Here is a 21,162-nt window from a genome sequence, read left to right as displayed (position 1 = left end):
GGACGGAGGACGGACCCCCACCGCCACACCGCACCCCGCCTGAGATTCAGCACGACCTCCCCCACCCCACCCCCGGCACCGCTCCGCTCCCTCACTCACAGGCAGGGAGGGCTCGGAGCAAACTCGGGGGGGAGTACCGCGGCGTCTCAGACACAGGCTTCGGCGTCTCACTTCCCAGAGCCGGGACGGGCAGGAGAGGCAGACCAAGATCGGAACAACGTAATTTCGACTCCTGAGACCCTTCAGTTCCCCCCCCACGGTACGTGAAGGAATCCGGACGGGGGAGGCGCATTGCCCACAGAGTGCACAGAATAGCCGAGCCAGTTGGCCGTTGTAACGTAGGGTCAGTGCTTCCGCAATGTTCAACATCTGCTCCGTGGTCCAGACCCAGGCGACAACAAGTCCCTCCTCGACTTCACTTTTAAACCATTTACTGCTTATTTTTATTTCTTGTACAGCTTGGCTCTGAACTCCTGCTGGGTACAGCGTCCTCCGCAGGCAGGTCGCTTGTGGTATCGGCGCGGGCTGCGGCACCTGAGGCTCCAACCCCCCCAAATAACAAGTTTCATTTGGTTTTAACGCCAGGAGTGATGGGATTTGTCCTTTTTTTTTGTCCCAGAGGGTTGAAAAAAAAAATTTCTGTCTCCTCCCCGGTCTTCGGCCGGGCGGTAAACATCTTTGCGTCTGTCTCGGAGACAATGCTTATAGAGCCGGTTAAAATAAAACCACAAAACAGCTTCCGGCTCCGTCTGCAGGACCCCGTTCAGGTACAGCCTCCAATCCAATGGCATGAACGGCGATTTCTCCTTCTCTTTCCTCTTTCCCCTCCTCTTCCCCACTCGGGGCCTCTTTCCTCAACTCCTGCCCGTCACCTCCCCCTGGGTCCCCTGGTCCACTCTCCTCTCCTGTCAGATCCCTTCCTCTCCAGCCCTCGACCTTTCCCCACCCACCTGTCTTCACCCCTCATCCTTCTGGCTATCCTTCCCCCTCCCCCCCATCTTTCTTATCCTGACATCTCCCCACACACCACCCCCCCCCCACCCCTTTCTCTTTTCCAGTCCTGAAACACCGCCTCGGCCCGAGACGTCAACTGTTCATTCCTCTCCGTAGATGCTGCCTGTTCCTCCAGCGTATTGTGTGTGTGTGTCTGCGTTAACTCTGCACCACACAGTCTCACGTTTTCTTCCAGCTCAGCCTGTGCACGGTGCCACAGACGCCGGAGGGACACACACACACACACACCGAGGCACTCAAACGCAGCGTTAACTATAAAAGCGAAGCTCGAGTTCTTTTCCAAAAAAAAAATAAAATTTTTGTCGATTTTTCTCTTTTCACTTCCACCCCCCCCAACCCCCAACTTGCCCCCCACCCCCGGAGCTCACTTCCTGCAGAAGCCGTGCTCCCCCCTGGCTATGTGCGAGGAGAACTCGTATCTGTCCTGGCTGCGGTAGCCGCAGACGTTGCACTCGAAGGGGTCGCGGAACCCGTGGCAGCCCATGTGGATGGTGAACATGACATAATCCAGGTAGAGCACGCGGCAGTGGTCGCACTTGTACACCCTGACCGGCTCCCCCTCGCTGCCGACCACCTTCAGCGCCTCGCGGCCCGGCCCCGCGGCGCCCTTGACCAGCTCGAAGGGCTTCGGGCCCTCCTTGGCGGCGGCCAGGCCGTTCCGGAAGCGGGCCCCGATCACCTGGTGCGGCAGGTAGGCCTGGCCGTGGCGCTCCTCGTGGTTGCTCTCCGTGTCCGTCGAGTCCTGGCAGCTGTTGCTGGGGGAGGTCCCCCTCTCCGACGACTTGGCCTTGGCGTGGGGGCCGCCGCTCTCCGCCGCCGCGGCCGCGGCCTCCCGGGCGTGGCCGTTCGGGGCGTCGGCCCGGGTGAGGGGCAGCGGGTAGAGGCTGCTGATGACGGACACCATCTCGGAGGTGGGAGCCGGGGGCGTCTGCACCAGGGGCCGCAGCGACTCGGCCCCCAGGTAGGAGATGGCGTGGTTGATGGTCTGGTCCATGAAGCGGGTCTGCATCATGTCTCCGTCCTTGTCGTAAGACGAAGTGGGGGGGGTAATGCAGGTCCGGGTAGCCCAGGCAAAACTGCTTCTCACCTGTGTGTGCAAGAATAACAAGAGTTTACTTCACCGCACGAGCCCGAAGTTCAAAGCACACAGGGTGCCACCAGACACAACTCTCAGGTTGAGTGGCCACTCACAGAAACAGAAGGGAGTCGGTGTCAGGCTGCGCACAACACGACACAGCCAGACACGGCACAACAGACTCTAGCGAGCACAAACGGAAGAGAAGATAAATAAGCAGCAAGGGTCGGGAAGAGTCCTGGAAAGTGACTCCGCAATTTGGGGGAACGGTTCGGTGTTGGGGCAAGTGAAGCTCAGTCAAGTTGCCCACCCTCTGGTTGAGGGGTGATATCTGTTCCTGAACCTGGTGGTGTGGGACCGGAGGCTCCTGTACCTCCTTCCTGATGGTTGAGGGGTAATAACTGTTCCTGAACCTGGTGGTGTGGGACCTGAGGCTCCTGTACCTCCTTCCTGATGGTTGAGGGGTAATAACTGTTCCTGAACCTGGTGGTGTGGGACCTGAGGCTCCTGTACCTCCTTCCTGATGGTTGAGTGGTAATAACTGTTCCTGAACCTGGTGGTGTGGGACCTGAGGCTCCTGTTCCTCCTTCCTGATGGTTGAGGGGTAATAACTGTTCCTGAACCTGATGGTGAGGGTCCTGAGGCTCCTGTACCTCCTTCCTGATGGCGGAGGGGTAATAACTGTTCCTGAACCTGGTGGTCCGGGTCCTGAGGCTCCTGTACTCCCTTCCTGATGGTTGAGGGGTAATAATTGTTCCTGAACCTGGTGGTGTGGAACCTGAGGCTCCTGTACCTCCTTCCTGTTGGTTGAGGGGTAATAACTGTTCCTGAACCTGGTGGTGTGGGTCCTGAGGCTCCTGTATCTCCTTCCTGATGGCAGCAGCAAGAAGAGAGCGTGTCCTGGATGCTGGCTCAAACATCAAGCACATCACCAAAATTTCGAACTAACTTCTATGGAAGTACTGCTGGAAGTGTCCTGATTGGTGGCATCACCGTCTGGTACCGCCATTGAAAAGTCTAGAACGTAAGAATCTGTAGAGAGGAGATGCCCTCTTCTCATTACAAACACAAGAAAGTCCGCAGATGCTGGAAATCCAAAGTAAGCGGTCGGCGTTTCAAGCTGAGTCCTGATGAAGGGTCTTGGCCCGAATTGTCGACTCTTGACTCTTTTTCTGCCTGACCTGCTGTGTTCCTCCAGCATTTTGCGTGTGTGTTGCTCCCTCTTCTCCTTGCTACCATCAGGGAGGGGGTACAGGAGCCTGAAGACACACACTCAGCGATTCAGGAACAGCTTCTTCCCCTCCGCCATCAGGGAGGAGGTACAGGAGCCTGAAGGCCCACACTCAACGATTCAGGAACAGCTTCTTCCCCTCCGCCATCAGGGAGGAGGTACAGGAGCCTGAAGGCCCACACTCAACGATTCAGGAACAGCTTCTTCCCCTCTGGCATCAGGGAGGAGGTACAGGAGCCTGAAGGCCCACACCCAACGATTCAGGAACAGATTCTTCCCCTCTGCCATCAGGGAGGAGGTACAGGAGCCTGAAGACACACACTCAACGATTCAGGAACAGCTTCTTCCCCTCTGCCATCAGGGAGGGTGTACAGGAGCCTGAAGACACACACTCAACGATTCAGGAACAGTTTCTTCCCCTCTGCCATCAGGGAGGAGGTACAGGAGCCTGAAGACACACACTCAACAATTCAGGAACAGTTTCTTCCCCTCTGCCATCAGGGAGGAGGTACAGGAGCCTGAAGACACACACTCAACAATTCAGGAACAGTTTCTTCCCCTCTGCCATCAGGGAGGAGGTACAGGAGCCTGAAGACACACACTCAACAATTCAGGAACAGTTTCTTCCCCTCTGCCATCAGGGAGGAGGTACAGGAGCCTGAAGACACACACTCAACGATTCAGGAACAGCTCCTTCCCCTCTGCCATCAGGGAGGAGGTACAGGAGCCTGAAGACACACACTCAACGATTCAGGAACAGCTTCTTCCCCTCCTCCATCTGATTCCTGAATGGTCAATGAACCCATGAACACTACTTCACTACTTTTCTGCGCTCTCTTTTGACATGACATACTTAAATTGAAAAAAATATATTTCTTACTGTAACGTAGAGATTATTTTTAATTACTGTGTACTGCTGCTGCCGCAAAGCGACATATTTCACGACGTTTGCCGGTGAGATTAAACCCGGTACTGATTCTGATTTCTGCAGACGGAACCTGACTGGGTTCATCCTGGTCTGGGGCGGCAATTCGAACGCACAGTACAGGGAGCGGGCAGAGTGAAGTGGACTCGTCACGGGCACGTCCCTCCCTGACCATCAGTCGTATCTACAGCAGGTACTCTCTCAAGAAGGCAACGTCCATCATCAGAGATCCCCACCACCCGGGTCACGCCGTCGGGCAGGGGGTACGGAAGCCTGAGGTCCCACACCAGCAGGTTCAGGAACAGCTGCACCTCTTCAACCAGCAGCACACACCAAACGCTGGAGAGATTCAGCAGGTCAGGCAGCATCTGTGGAGAGGAATGAACGTTTGACTTTTCGGGCTGAGACCCTTCATCAGGACAAGACTTCACCCTGAAGAAGGGTCTTGGCCCGAAACGCTGACTGTTTATTCCTCTCCATGGATGCTGCCCGACCCGCAGAGTTCCTCCAGGTGTGTGTGTCTGTGTGTGTTACCCTGGATTTCCAGCATCTGTAGAACCTCTTGTTCCTCTGAAAACCCCTCAGTCACCTGCCCTACCTCATTCCCGAAAAGGAGACCTGGTATCACACACCCTCTGGTTGGAACAGCTACTTATCGATTGAGGAAACTTTCCTGAACACCTTTGGCAAACTCTAATCCCATCCAGCCCCTTTACAGTAGGGGATTTCCAATCAATACGTGGAAGGTTCAAACCATCTCATGTTTTTTAGCAACAGTCTGCGGTCTCTATGAATCTACTCCCCTCTATTTCCTGACTACTGGGCGGTCTGTGACATAATCCCGTTAACATAGTTACCCACGTCTCACTGCACTGTTCTGCCCGTGTAACCAGTTTAATACAGGGAAGATAAGACCATCAGACATAGGAGCAGATTTAGGTCATTCAGCCCATCAAGTCTGCTCCCCCATTCCAACATGGCTGATTTACTATCCCTCTCAACCCCATTGCCCCGTCTTCTCCCCGTAACCTTTAACAGAATGACTAATCATGAACCTATCAACCTCCGCTTTAAATACACCCAATGACTTGGTCTCCACAGCCGTCTGTGACAATAAACTCCACAGATTCACCACCCTCTGGCTAAAGAAATTCCTCCTCATCTCCGTTCTAAAGGGATGTCCCTCTGTTCTGAGGCTGTGCCCTCTGGTCCTAAACTCCCCCCTGGATAGGAAACATCCTCTCCACATCCACTCTATCTGTGTCCTCTGGTCCTAGACTCCCCCACTATAGGAAACATCCTCTCCACATCCACTCTGTCTGTGTCCTCTGGTCCTAGACTCCCCCACTATAGGAAACATCCTCTCCACATCCACTCTATCTGTGTCCTCTGGTCCTAGACTCCCTCACTATAGGAAACATCCTCTCCACATCAACTCTATCTGTGTCCTCTGGTCCTAGACTCCCCCACTATAGGAACCATCCTCTTCACATCCACTCTATCTGTGTCCTCTGGTCCTAGACTCCCCCACTATAGGAAACATCCTCTCCACATCCACTCTATCTGTGTCCTCTGGTCCTAGACTCCTCCACTATAGGAACCATCCTCTCCACATTCACTCTATCTGTGTCCTCTGGTCCTAGACTCCCCCACTATAGGAACCATCCTCTCCACATTCACTCTATCTGTGTCCTCTGGTCCTAGACTCCCCCACTATAGGAAACATCCTCTCCACATCCACTCTATCTGTGTCCTCTGGTCCTAGACTCCCCCACTATAGGAACCATCCTCTCCACATCCACTCTATCGAGGCTTTTCAAAAGCTTGGTCAAAGAGGCGGGAGAGTTTGAAAGACATAGAAACATAGAAAATAGGTGCAGGAGTAGGCCATTTGGCCCTCGAGCCTGCACCGCTATTCAGTATGATCATGGCTGATCATCCAACTCAGAACCCTGTACCTGCTTTCTCTCCATACCCCCTGATCCCTTTAGCCACAAGGGCCATATCTAACTTCCTCTTAAATATAGCCAATGAACCGGCCTCAACTGTTTCCTGTGGCAGAGAATGACGTAACGAGGATGAAGAGAACGAGAACACCTTGAGGGGGATTTCCGGGAGACGAGAACTGTAGCAGAGAAGGACATGGCTGTCACTGAGAAAGCATTTAACATCGGGGTGAGCTGGAAACTAGAAGTTGGGGAACACTGAGAAGTGGGGAGATACCTCCTTCTTGGAGGTTCTTTGGGACGTCCTAACAAAGGTGTTAGCTTATTCCAACTCGTTGCTCCATGGGATCCAAAGCCAATGTGATATAGTCCTCAGTCTGTAAAACTCTGTAAGGAGGTTCCGCTCGCTCCCCGGGCCGGTCAGGTTCCAGACTCCCTGACTTGTCTCAGAGCGTGTGTGTGTGTGTGTCTGTGAGTGTGAGACACAACCACAAACACACACACACTCACTCTCACACATACACTCACTCTCTGTTACACGCACATTCACTCACTCACTCTCACACACACACACTCACTCACACACACAAACTCACACCCACTCACTCTCACACATACACTCACTCTGTTACACACACACACATTCACTCACTCTCACACACACACTCACTCACCAACACAAACACACACCCACTCACTCTCACACATACACTCACTGTTACACACACATTCACTCACACACACACAAACACACACACTCAGGTGTGGGACCTGAGGCTCCTGTAACTCCTTCCTGATGGCTGAGGGGTAATAACTGTTCCTGAATCTGGTGGTGATGGACCTGAGGCTCCCGTAAGGAGAAGAGGGCACATCCTGGGTGAGGGGGTGGGGGTTCCCTGATGACGGATGCTGCTTCACCCGTGATGGACTGGGCCGTATCCGCTACTCTGTGCAGGATTTTCCGTGCAAGGGCATTGGTGTTTCCACACCGGGCTGTGTGATACATCTATAGAGATTTGTCAGAGCTTTGGCTGTCGTGCCTAACCCTTCGCAGTCTCACGGTCAGGGAAACTTTACTCAAGTAGGTGTTGGGGTGAGTCAGCGCCAGGAACAATCATGTGACTCATGTCCTTTTGAACTCAACCTGAAAACTGGGATTTCATTCTGATACTCGAAATGATTAAATGTAGATTTAAGTCCAGGCATCTGAGATAAGGGTGGTGAAATGTCATCAGAGGAGCCCCAATTCAAATAAAACACAGTCTGACACAAACAGAAACTCCACTCAGTGGTACGAATAATGCCTCCTCAGCAGACATCGCATTTACATTCCTGATCTTCCCATCTGCTTCACGGTGGATGCGTTTTGCATTCAGAGGTGCTGCCACTGTGGTAACACGCGGCTCAATATTCGGTAAGTTTCAGTGAGAACCTCCCCCCCCACCCCCCGCAATTCTTCTGAACTCCGGCAACCACAGGCCCAAACTCATAAACCCTTTCATTACCGGAGTCATCCTCCTGAACCTCCCCAATCCCAGCCCCTCCCTTCACGTGATCTGCTCTCCTCTCCTGTTGGGTTCCTTCGTTTCCAGCCCCTCTTTATCAACCCCCCCTCCCAGTTTCAAACTTCCTCCCCACCCCCCACCCACCTTTCCCCTCCCCTGGTCTCACCTCCCACCGATTACCTTCCAATTTGTCCTCCTCCCCACCCCCCCCTTCTTCTGGCTTCTGCCCCCTTCTTTCCCTGTCCTGGCGAAGGGTCTCGGCCCGAAACGTCGGCTGTTTATTCCCCTCCACAGATGCCGCCTGACCTGCTGAGTTCCTCCACATTTTGGGTGTGTGTAACAGAGAGTGAGTGTATGTGTGAGAGTGAGTGTGTGTGTGAATGTGTGTGTAACAGAGCGAGTGTATGTGTGAGTGAGTGGGTGTGTGTTTGTGTTGGTGAGTGTGTGTGTGTGAGAGAGTGAGTGAATGTGTGTGTGTGTGTGTAACAGAGTGAGTGTATGTGTGAGTGAGTGGGAGTGTGTTTGTGTTGGTGAGTGTGTGAGTGAGTGTGTGTGTGAGAGAGTGAGTGAATGTGTGTGTGTGTAACAGAGTGAGTGTATGTGTGAGAGTGAGTGGGTGTAAGTTTGTGTTTGTGAGTGTGTGAGTGAGTGTGTGTGTGGGAGAGTGAGTGGGTGTGTTTGTGTGTGAGTGAGTGTGTGTGTGAGAGTGAGTGAGTGAATGTGTGTGTAACAGAGAGTGAGTGTGTGTGTGAGTGTGAGAGTGAGTGAGTGAATGTGTGTGTAACAGAGAGTGAGTGTATGTGAGAGTGAGTGTGTGTGTGTGTTTGTTTGTGGTTGTGAGTGTGTGTGTGTTTGTGGTTGTAAGTGTGTGAGTGAGTGTGAGAGTGAGTGTATGTGTGAGAGTGAGTGTGTGTGTGAGTGAGAGTGAGTGTGTGTTTGTGGTTGTGAGTGTGTGAGTGAGTGTGAGAGTGTGTGGTTGTGAGTGTGAGTGTGTGAGAGTGTGTTTGTGGTTGTGAGTGTGAGAGTGTGTGTTTGTGGTTGTGAGTGTGAGAGTGTGTGTGTGTTTGTGGTTGTGAGTGAGTGAGTGTATTCTTCAATATGGAATATATACACTGCTTCTGGTGAAAGATGTATTTTATCTGCATGGAGCCCTTCTCCTTGTACTCAGAGTCTTAGAACACCACAGCGCAGAAACGGGCCCTTCAGCCCATCTAGTCCATGCCGAACCATTAATCTGCCTCATCCCGTTGACCTGAACCTGGACCTCCCTACCCCTCCCATCCAGGTACCTACCCAAACTTCGACCCGGCGTCCGCCACTTCTGCCGGCAGCTGGTCCCACCCTCCCAGTGAAGAAAGCACCCCCTCACGTTCCCCTTGAGTGTCTCAGCTTCCGCGCTGAACCCGGGGTTGCCAACCCTTCTGCCTGTCATGCAGCCCGAAACCCATGGCCTCCAATTCCAGTCTCGGTGGAGGAAGCCCGATCTACGCCTCCATCAAATCTCCCCTCGTTCTCCTGCGCTCCGGGGAGTAACCTGCTCAACCTCTCCCTATAACTCAGGTCCCAGCGGCAGCCCTGGTAAATTCTCCCTGCGTGCACTCCCAGTCTTATTTACACCTTCCAAAACCGCACAGGGGTTCTCCGAGTCATGCCTCACCAACGCCTGACGCAAGCTCAACGCAGCATGCTCGGAAAGGAGCGAAGGTCCGATGTCTCGGGCCGGGACCCCTCCTGGTCTCCACCCGAAATGTCGGCTTCCTTACTCTGGCGTCCTCCTCCGTAGAGACCGCCTGACCTGCCGAGTCCCTCCAGCTGTGTGCGCACATCGACGTGTGAAGGCCGGTGGGACCAGAGCTATTTTAACGGCCCTGTCTACCCGTGACGCCACTTTAAGGGAATGATGGACCTGCGTTCCTCGGTGCCCAAACATCCACTGTGACCGGAAAGCCAGAAGACATCGGAGCAGAACTGGGCTGTCGAGCCTGCACCGCCACTTCATCATCCATTTCCCTCTCAGCCCAAACCTCCTCCCTTCTCACCATATCCCCTTCATGCCCCGGCCAATCAATCATCTGTCGACTTCTCCCTTAGATATAGCCGCTGACTTGGTCTCCGCTCCACAGCTGCATGTGGCAATGAATTCCGCAGATTCACCTCCCTCTGCCTAAAGAAATTCCTCCTCATTTACATTCTAAAAGGACGCTCCTCTATTCTGAGGCTGTGCCCTCTGGTCCTAGACTCCCCCACTACAGGAAACATCCTCTCCACATCCACTCTGTCTGTGCCCTCTGGTCCTAGACTCCCCCACTACAGGAAACATCCTCTCCACATCCACTCTTTCTGTACCCTCTGGTCCTAGACTCCCCCACTATAGGAAACATCCTCTCCACATTCACTCTATCCGTGTCCTCTGGTCCTAGACTCCCCCACTACAGGAAACATCCTCTCCACATCCACTCTATCTGTGCACTCTGGTCCTAGACTCTCCCACTCTAGGAAACATCCTCTCCACATCCACTCTATCTGTGTCCTCTGGTCCTAGACTCCCCCACTATAGGAACCATCCTCTCCACATCCACTCTATCGAGGCCTTTCAAAAGCTTGATCAAAGAGGCGGGAGAGTTTGAAAGACATCGAAATATAGAAAATAGGTGCCGGAGTAGGCCATTCGGCCCTTCGAGCCTGCACCGCCATTCAGTATGATCATGGCTGATCATCCAACTCAGAACCCTGTACCTGCTTTCTCTCCATACCCCCTGATCCTTTTAGCCACAAGGGCCATATCTAACTTCCTCTTAAATATAGCCAATGAACTGGCCTCAACTGTTTCCTGTGGCAGAGAATTCCACAGATTCACCACTCTCTGTGTGAAGAAGTTTTTCCTCATCTTGGTCCTAAAAGGCTTCCCCTTTATCCTTAAACTGTGACCCCTCGTTCTGGACTTCCCCAACATCGGAAACAATCTTCCTGCATCTAGCCTGTCCAATCCCTTTAGAATTTTATACGTTTCAATAAGATTCCCCCTCAATCTTCTAAATTCCAGTGAGTATAAGCCTAGTCGATCCAGTCTTTCTTCATATGAAAGTCCTGCCATCCCAGGAATCAATCTGGTGAACCTTCTCTGTACTCTCTCTATGGCAAGAATGTCTTTCCTCAGATTAGGGGACCAAAACTGCACACAATATTCTAGGTGCGGTCTCACCAAGGCCTTGTAGAATTGCAGTAGAACCTCCCTGCTCCTGTACTCAAATCCTTTTGCTATGAATGCCAACATACCATTTGCCTTTTTCACCGCCTGCTGTACCTGCATGCCCACCTTCAATGACTGGTGTACAATGACACCCAGGTCTCGTTGCACCTCCCCTTTTCCTAACTGGCCGCCGTTCAGATAATAATCTGTTTTCCTGTTCTTGCAACCAAAGTGGATAACCTCACATTTATCCACATTAAATTGCATCTGCCATGAATTTGCCCACTCACCTAACCTATCCAAGTCACCCTGTATCCTCTTAGCATCCTCCTCACAGCTAACACCGCCGCCCAGCTTCATGTCATTCGCAAACTTGGAGATGCTGCAATTAATTCCCTCGTCTAAATCATTAATATATATTGTAAACAACTGGGGTCCCAGCACTGAGCCTTGCGGTACCCCACTAGTCACTGCCTGCCATTCTGAAAAGGTCCCATTTACTCCCACTCCTTGCTTCCTGTCTGCCAACCAATTCTCTTTCCACATCAATACCATACCCCCAATACCGTGTGCTTTAAGTTTGCACACTAATCTCCTGTGTGGGACCTTGTCAAAAGCCTCTTGAAAATCTAAATATACCACATCCACTGGCTCTCCCCTATCCACTCTACTAGTTACATCTTCAAAAAATTCTATAAGATTCGTCAGACATGATTTTCCTTTCACAAATCCATGCTGACTTTGTCCGATGATTTCACCTCTTTCCAAATGTGCTGTTATCACATCTTTGATAACTGACTCTCGCATTTTCCCCACCACCGATGTCAGGCTAACTGGTCTATAATTCCCCAGTTTCTCTCTCCCTCCTTTTTTAAAAAGTGGGGTCATATTAGCCACCCTCCAATCCTCAGGAACTAATCCAGAATCTAAAGAGTTTTGAAAAATTATCACTAATGCATCCACTATTTCTTGGGCTACTTCCTGAAGCACTCTGGGATGCAGACCATCTGGCCCTGGGGATTTATCTGCCTTTAATCCCTTCAATTTACCTAACACCACTTCCCTACTAACATGTATTTCCCTCAGTTCCTCCATCTCACTAGACCCTCGGTCCCCTCCTATTTCCGGAAGATTATTTATGTCCTCTTCAGTGAAGACAGAACCAAAGTAGTTATTCAATTGGTCTGCCATGTCTTTGTTCCCTATGATCAACTCACCTGTTTCTGACTGTAAGGGACCTACATTTGTCTTGACCAATCTTTTTCTTTTCACATATCTATAAAAGCTTTTACAGTCAGTTTTGATGTTCCCTGCCAGCTTTCTCTCATAATCTTTTTTCGCTTTCCTAATTAAGCCCTTTGTCCTCCTCTGCTGGTCTCTGAATTTCTCCCAGTCCTCAGGTGTGCCGCTTTTTCTAGCTAATTTATATGTTTCTTCCTTGGAATTGATACTATCCCTAATTTCCCTTGTCAGACACGGGTGCACTACCTTCCCTGGTTTATTCTTTTCCCAAACTGGGATGAACAATTGTTGTAGTTCATCCATGCGATCTTTAAATGCTTGCCATTGCATATCCACCGTCAACCCTTTAAGTATCATTTGCCAGTCTATCTCAGCTAATTCACGTCTCATACCTTCAAAGTTACCCTTCTTTATGTTCAGAACCTTTGTTTCTGAATTAACTATGTCACTCTCCATCTTAATGAAGAATTCCACCATACTATGGTCACTCTTACCCAAGGGGCCTCGCACAACAAGATTGCTAACTAACCCTTCTTCATTGCTCAATACCCAATCTAGAATGACCTGCTCTCTAGTTGGCTCCTCGACTTGTTGGTTCAGTAAACTATCCCGCATACATTCCAAGAAATCCTCTTCCTCAGCACCCTTACCAATTTGGTTCAGCCAATCTATATGTAGATTGAAGTCACCCATTATAACTACTGTTCCTTTATTGCACGCATTTCTAATTTCCTGTTTAATGCCATCCCCAACCTCACTACTACTGTTAGGTGGCCTGTACACAACTCCCACCAGCGTTTTCTGCCCCTTAGTGTTATGCAGCTCTACCCATATCGATTCCACATCCTCCAGGCTAATGTCCTTCCTTTCTATTGCATTAATCTCCTCTCTAACCAGCAAGGCTACCCCACCTCCTTTTCTTTTCTGTCTATCCCTCCTGAATATTGAATATCCCCACATCCTCTCCACATCCACTCTACCTGTGTCCTCTGGTCCTAGACTCCCCCACGATGGGAAACATCCTCTCCACATCCACTCTATCTGCGTCCTCTGATCCTAGACTCCCCCACTATAGGAAACATCCTCTCCACATCCACTCTATCTGCGTCCTCTGGTCCTAGACTCCCCCACTACAGGAAACATCCTCTCCACATCCACTCTATCTGTGTCCTCTGGTCCTAGACTCCCCCACTATAGGAAACATCCTCTCCACATCCACTCTATCTGTGTCCTCTGGTCCTAGACTCTCCCACTACAGGAAACATCCTCTCCACATCCACTCTATACGTGTCCTCTGGTCCTAGACTCCGCCTCTATAGGAAACATCCTCTCCACATCCACTCTATACGTGTCCTCTGGTCCTAGACTCCGCCTCTATAGGAAACATCCTCTCCACATCCACTCTATCTGCGTCCTCTGATCCTAGACTCCCCCACTATAGGAAACATCCTCTCCACATCCACTCTATCTGCGTCCTCTGGTCCTAGACTCCCCCACTACAGGAAACATCCTCTCCACATCCACTCTATCTGTGTCCTCTGGTCCTAGACTCCCCCACTATAGGAAACATCCTCTCCACATCCACTCTATCTGTGTCCTCTGGTCCTAGACTCTCCCACTACAGGAAACATCCTCTCCACATCCACTCTATACGTGTCCTCTGGTCCTAGACTCCGCCTCTATAGGAAACATCCTCTCCACATCCACTCTATCTGTGTCCTTTGGTCCTAGACTCTCCCACTACAGGAAACATCATCTCCACATCCACTCTATCTGTGTACTCTGGTCCTAGACTCCCCTCACTATAGGAAACATCCTCTCCACATCCACTCTATCTGTGTCCTCTGGTCCTAGACTCCCCCACTATAGGAAACATCCTCTCCACATCCACTCTATCTGTGTACTCTGGTCCTAGACTCCCCCACTATAGGAAACATCCTCTCCACATCCACTCTATCTGTGTACTCTGGTCCTAGACTCCCCTCATTATAGGAAACATCCTCTCCACATCCACTCTATCTGTGTCCTCTGGTCCCAAACTCCCCCACTATAGGAAACATGCTCTCCACATCCACTCTATCTGTGTCCTCTGGTCCCAGACTCTCGAACTATAGGAAACATCCTCTCCACATCCACTCTATACGTGTCCTCTGGTCCTAGACTCCGCCTCTATAGGAAACATCCTCTCCACATCCACTCTATCTGTGTCCTCTGGTCCTAGACTCTCCCACTACAGGAAACATCATCTCCACATCCACTCTATCTGTGTACTCCGGTCCTAGACTCCCCTCACTATAGGAAACATCCTCTCCACATCCACTCTATCTGTGTCCTCTGGTCCTAGACTCCCCCACTATAGGAAACATCCTCTCCACATCCACTCTATCTGTGTACTCTGGTCCTAGACTCCCCCACTATAGGAAACATCCTCTCCACATCCACTCTATCTGTGTACTCTGGTCCTAGACTCCCCTCATTATAGGAAACATCCTCTCCACATCCACTCTATCTGTGTCCTCTGGTCCCAGACTCCCCCACTATAGGAAACATCCTCTCCACATCCACTCTATCTGTGTCCTCTGGTCCCAAACTCCCCCACTATAGGAAACATGCTCTCCACATCCACTCTATCTGTGTCCTCTGGTCCCAAACTCCCCCACTATAGGAAACATGCTCTCCACATCCACTCTATCTGTGTCCTCTGGTCCCAAACTCCCCCACTATAGGAAACATGCTCTCCACATCCACTCTATCTGTGTCCTCTGGTCCCAAACTCCCCCACTATAGGAAACATGCTCTCCACATCCACTCTATCTGTGTCCTCTGGTCCTAGACTCCCCCACTATAGGAAACATCCTCTCCACATCCACTCTATCTGTGTCCTCTGGTCCTAGACTCCCCCACTGTAGGAAACAGAAGTTCATTCTTCCAGTGAGAAGAGGCCCGGAGCCACCAACATGAGAAGCCTTCAATCCCAGAACCTTTTCGAGTGCTGAAAGGTACTTATTGTTTTGAAAATGAGGAAGATGAGTGTGCGAACGTGAGCGGCCCCTCGCATTAGGGTCGCCCCTACCCTTCGCTGAACAGCGCACAGTCCCAGTGGGAGTGTGGGCTTACTTGAAGAGTGAGTAAACCGTATAAAAACCTAACGTTACATTTCATTTACGGGTAAAGTAAATGTCAAGAGATCTCCAGGAGATGAGAACACTTGTTAAAGACGACTTTCTGTGCTACACACAAACACACACAGACGAAAACTCAGATAGCAAGAGTTCAGAATGAAAACACGGGTGAGAAACAGGAAAAGACTCTGGGCTCTTTGATCCACATTAACGCTTTGTTACCTAGTTTCAGTACTGCCTTGCAGAATCTCTCCGACTAACTTTCTGCAAAATAGCCTTCACTTCTAGACAGCTGCACAGAAACATCAACAGAGAGTGGAAAAAAAAAAGTTTGCTTTTAGACACTTCCTGTTTAAAAAATATTCAGATGATGCAAGAACTCCCAGGTACTTGAAAAGGGTTAAGGTGCCACGGATTGCTCCTGCTTTGTCTCCTGTCTGAAGCTGTAACGCTTTGGTCGACTGAACAAGGGATGACCCCAGGAGTGAAAGGGTTAATGCGTGGGGAGCGTTTGACTCTGGGCCTGTACTCGCTGGAGTTTAGAAGAACGGAGGTGGGGGGGGGGGAATCCGAGACCAAACCCACACAACCTGCTGGGGAGGGGGGTGGACTCAGCCAGACAGGCAGCATCCGTGGAGATGAATAAACCGTTCGGCATTTCGGGCCAAGACCCTTCCCGCAGAGAGGCTTCTTCCTGCACTGGGGGAGTCTGGGACCAGAGGGCACAGATAGAGTGGATGTGGAGAGGATGTTTCCCATAGTGGGGGAGTCTAGGACCAGAGGACACAGATAGAGTGGATGTGGAGAGGATGTTTCCTATAGTGGGGGAGTCTAGGACCAGAGGACACAGATAGAGTGGATGTGGAGAGGATGTTTCCTATAGTGGGGGAGTCTAGGACCAGAGGACACAGATAGAGTGGATGTGGAGAGGATGTTTCCTATAGTGGGGGAGTCTAGGACCAGAGGACACAGATAGAGTGGATGTGGAGAGGATTTTTCCTACAGTGGGGGAGTCTGGGACCAGAGGGCACAGATAGAGTGGATGTGGAGAGGATGTTTCCTATAGTGGGGGAGCCTAGGACCAGAGGACACAGATAGAGTGGATGTGGAGAGGATGTTTCCTATAGTGGGGGAGTCTAGGGCCAGAGGACACAGATAGAGTGGATGTGGAGAGGATGTTTCCTATAGTGGGGGAGTCTAGGACCAGAGGACACAGATAGAGTGGATGTGGAGAGGATGTTTCCCATAGTGGGGGAGTCTAGGACCAGAGGACACAGATAGTGTGGATGTGGAGAGGATGTTTCCTATAGTGGGGGAGTCTAGGACCAGAGGACACAGATAGAGTGGATGTGGAGAGGATGTTTCCTATAGTGGGGGAGTCTAGGACCAGAGGACACAGATAGAGTGGATGTGGAGAGGATGTTTCCTACAGTGGGGGAGTCTAGGACCAGAGGACACAGATAGAGTGGATGTGGAGAGGATGTTTCCTACAGTGGGGGAGTCTGGGACCAGAGGACACAGATAGAGTGGATGTGGAGAGGATGTTTCCTATAGTGGGGGAGTCTAGGACCAGAGGACACAGATAGAGTGGATGTGGAGAGGTTGTTTCCTATACTGGGGGAGTCTAGGACCAGAGGACACAGATAGAGTGGATGTGGAGAGGATGTTTTCTGTAGTGGGGGAGTCTAGGACCAGAGGACACAGATAGAGTGGATGTGGAGAGGATGTTTCCTATAGTGGGGGAGTCTGGGACCAGAGGACACAGATAGAGTGGATGTGGAGAGGATGTTTCCTATAGTGGGGGAGTCTAGGACCAGAGGACACAGATAGAGTGGATGTGGAGAGGATGTTTCCTATCGTGGGGGAGTCTGGGACCAGAGGGCACAGCCTCAGAATAGAGGGGTGTCCATTTAGAACAGGGAGGAGGAGGAATTTCTTTAGCCAGAGGGCGGTGAATCTGTGGAATTCGTTGCCAGTCACTGGGTATATTTAAAGTGGAGGTTGATAGGTTCTTGTTTAGTCAGGGCGCCAAAGGTTACTGGGAGAAGGCAGGAGAATGGGGTTGAGAGGGATAGTAAATCAGCCGTGATTAAATGGCAGAGCAGAGTTGATGGGCTGAACGGCCTAACTTTGCTCCTATCTACTATGGTCTTACTCGATCTGCTGTGCCACGTCATTGCTTACAGTACAGGGGACGAAAACCTGAAGTAAAACTGACCGACGCAAACTGGTATTTCGCTCGTGATTTTGGGATTTTGGTTATTGGAAGCTGTGCACTCATAGCTCCGACACATGGCAGAAACAGGCCGTTTGCCCCTTCGAGCCTGCTCCCCCCCCCCCCCCCCCCCGTTCCAGCACGGCCGACTCGTCCCCCCTCTCAACCCCTTTCTGCGCCTATAAGAAGTATATTCCTCCCTCCCCTCCCCTTGGAAGTTTTCAAGTTTTATTGTTTTACAGCATTGAATCACAGTGGGATTTAATTTGCCCTTTTTTTTGAGACACCGATCAACAGAAAAAAGACTCTCTCGTGTCGAAGTGAAAACAGATCTCCGCAAAGTGATCTAAATTAATTACAAATATAAAAACACAAAACTAGTTAATTGCATAAATATTCACACAACCCCCCCCCCCCCCTCAAGTCAGTATTTATTCGATTCACCTTTGGCAGCAATCACAGCCTTGAGTCTGTGTGGACGGGTCTTTATCAGCTTTGCACATCTGGACACTGCAATTATTCCCCCGTTCTTCTTCACAAAACTGCTCAAGCTCTGTCAGATTGCACGGGGATCGTGAGTGAGCTGCCCTTTTCAAGTCCAGCAACAAATTCTCAATTGGATTGAGGTCTGGACTCTGACTTGGCCGCTCCAGGACATTAACTTTGTTGTTTTTAAGCCATTCCTGTGTAGCTTCGGCTTTATGCTTGGGGTCATTGTCTTGCGGGAAGACAAATCTTCTCCCGAGTCGCAGTTCCCTTGCAGACTGCGTCAGGTTTTCCTCCAGGATTTCCCTGTGTTTTGCTGCATTCATTTTCCCGTCTCCCTTCACAAGCCTCCCAGGGCCTGCTGCAGTGAAGCATCCCCACTGCACGATGCAGCCACCACCATGATTCACGGTAGGGATGGTGTGTTTCTGATGATGTGCAGAGTTTGGCTTACGCCAAGCATAGCGTTTTTGGCCAAAAAGCTCAATTTTGGTTTCATCAGTCCACAGAAACTTCTCCCAGCTGACTTCAGAGCCTCCCACAGGCCTTCTGACAAACTCTCACCGAGATTTCATGTGGGTATTTTTCAACAGTGGCTTTCTCTCTGCCACTCTCCCATCAAGCTGCGACTGGTGACGCACCCGGGCAACAGTTGTTGTCTGCGCAGAGTCTCCCATCTCAGCCACTGAAGCTTGTAACTCCTCCAGAGTTGTCATAGGTCTCCCAGTGGCCTCCCTCACTAGTCCCCTTCTTGCACAGTCACTCAGTTTTTGAGGACGGCCTGCTCCAGGCAGATCTACAGCTGTTCCATATTCTTTCCATTTCTCGATGATTGACTTAACTGTACTCCAAGGGATATTCAATGACTTGTATCCATCCCCTGACTTGTGCTTTTCAATAACCTTTTCGCAGAGCTGCTTGGAGTGTTCTTTTGTCTTCATGGTGTAGTTTTTGCCGGGATACTGACTCACCGGCAGCTGGACCTTCCAGATACAGGTGTGTTTTCACTTCAGTCAGTTGAAACCCCTTGACTGCACACGGTGATCTCCATTTAACTAACGATGTGACTTCCAAAACCAATTGGCTGCACGAACGATGATTTGGTGTGTCGTATTAAAGGCAGCGGACACTTATGCAATCAATTGCTTTGTGTTTTTATATTTTCAGTTAATTTAGATCACTTTGCGGAGAGATCTGTTTTCACTTTGACATGAAAGAGTCTTTTTTCTGTTGATCGGTGTCAAAAAAAAAAGACAAATTAAACCCACTGCGATTCAATGTTATAAAACAATAAAACAGGGAAACTTCCGGGCACAGTGGCAGGTGGGTGGGGGCTGGCGTGAATACCTTTTACGGGCACTGCCAGTCCTTAATACAAAGTGGCCAAGTCACCTTATGAAATAAAAGGTTGGGCAGAGCGGGCGTCAAATTGGATATAAGGAGTAGTTTTGTTCTGACACAGGCATTGAAACACACAGTGAAACGCATCGCTTGTACCGACGGCCAACACGGTCTGCGGATGTGCCGGGGGCTGCCCACACGGGCTGCCACGATTCTGGAGCCAACATGGCCTGTTCACAACTGAGTAAACCCCCCCCCTTGTTTAATCAAAGGTTATAATGAAATACAGTCTGTCTCCTGAAGCCTGAAACGTTGTTTGTTCGATTCCACAGATGCTGCCTGACCTGCTTGAGTTCCTCCAGGAATTTGTGTGTTACTCTGGATTTCCAGCATCTGCAGGATAGAGTGTGTGTGTGTGTGTGTGTGTGTGTGTGTGTGTGTGTGTGTGTGTGTGTGTGTGTGTGTGTGTGTGTGTGTGTGTGTGTGTGTGAGAGAGAGAATGAGTGTGTGTGTGTCGGTGTCTGTGTGTGTGTTTGAGAGAGAGAATGAGTGTGTGTGTGTGTGAGTGAGAGAGAGAATGAGTGTGTGTGTGTGTGTCTGTCTGTGTGTGTGTGTCTGTGTCTGTGTGTGTGTCTATGTGTGTGAGTGTGTGTGTATCTGTGTGTGTGTGTGTGTGAGGGTGTGTGTGTGTCTGTGTGTGTGAGTGTGTGTGTATCTGTGTGTGTGTGTGTGTGTCTGTGTGTGTGTGAGTGAGAGAGAATGTGTGTGTGTGTGAGTGAGAGAGAATGAGTGTGTATGTGTGAGAGAGAGAATGAGTGTGTGTGTGTGTGAGTGAGAGAGAATGAGTGAGTGTGTGTGTGAGTGAGAGAGAGAATGAGTGTGTGTGTGTGTGAGTGAGAGAATGTGTGTGTGTGTGAGTGAGAGAGAGAATGAGTGTGTGTGTGTGTGAGAGAGAATGAGTGTGTGTGTGTGAGTGTGAGTGAGAGAGAATGAGTGTGTGTGTGAGAGTGAGAGAGAATGAGTGAGTGTGTGTGTGTGAGAGAGAATGAGTGTGTGTGTGTGTGTGAGTGAGAGAGAGAATGAGTGTGTGTGAGTGAGAGAGAATGAGTGTGTGTGAGAGAGAGAATGAGTGTGTGTGTGTGAGTGAGAGAGAGAATGAGCGTGTGTGTGAGCGAGAGAGAATGAGTGTGTGTGTGTTTGTGTGCGTGTGTGAGTGAGAGAGAGAATGAGTGTGTGTGTGTGAGTGTGAGTGAGAGAGAGAATGAGTGTGTGTGTGTGTCTGTGAGTGTGTGTGTGTGAGTGAGAGAGAGAATGTGTGTGTGTGTGAGAGAGAATGAGTGTGTGTGTGTGTGAGTGTGAGTGAGAGAGAGAATGAGTGTGTGTGTGTGAGTGAGAGAGAGAATGAGTGTGTGTGTGTCTGTGTGTGTGAGTGTGTGTCTGTGTGTGTGTGAGTGTGAATGAGAGAGCGAATGAGTGTGTGTGTGTGTCTGTGTGTGAGTGTGTGTGTGTGAGTGTGTGTGTCTGTGTGTGAGTGTGTGTGTGTGTGAGTGAGAGAGAGAATGAGTGTGTGTGTGTCTGTGAGTGTGTGTGTCTGTGTGTGTGTGTGTGTGTCTGTGAGTGTGTGTGTGTGTGTCTGTGAGTGTGTGTGTGTGTCTGTGTGTGAGTGTGTGTGTGTGTGTGTCTGTGTGTGTGTGTCTGTGTGTGTGTGTCTGTGTGTGAGTGTGTGTCTGTGTGTGAGTGTGTGTGTGTGTGTGTGTCTGTGTGTGAGTGTGTGTGTGTGTGTCTGTGTGTGTGTGTCTGTGTGTGTGTCTGTGTGTGAGTGTGTGTGTATGTGTGTGTGTCTGTGTGTGTGTCTGTGTGTGAGTGTGTG

At 50.5% G+C, this 21,162-nt stretch overlaps 1 protein-coding gene across 1 annotated transcript in view; it reads right to left on the bottom strand.

The window, feature by feature from the left end:
* Positions 1-1,378: 1,378 nt before the first annotated feature.
* LOC140741407 (zinc finger protein Aiolos-like) overlaps positions 1,379-21,162 on the bottom strand; it is a 73,661-nt gene continuing 53,877 nt past the window's right edge. The window contains 2 exon segments of the mRNA XM_073071573.1: positions 1,379-2,044; positions 2,046-2,101. Coding sequence (XP_072927674.1) covers positions 1,379-2,044; positions 2,046-2,101 — 722 coding nt within the window.

This window comes from Hemitrygon akajei, chromosome 18 (genome assembly GCF_048418815.1).
Source record: "Hemitrygon akajei chromosome 18, sHemAka1.3, whole genome shotgun sequence".
Taxonomy (NCBI): Eukaryota; Metazoa; Chordata; class Chondrichthyes; order Myliobatiformes; family Dasyatidae; genus Hemitrygon; species Hemitrygon akajei.
Note: the sequence above shows the minus strand (reverse complement) of the source record. Positions and strands in the feature narration are given on the sequence as shown.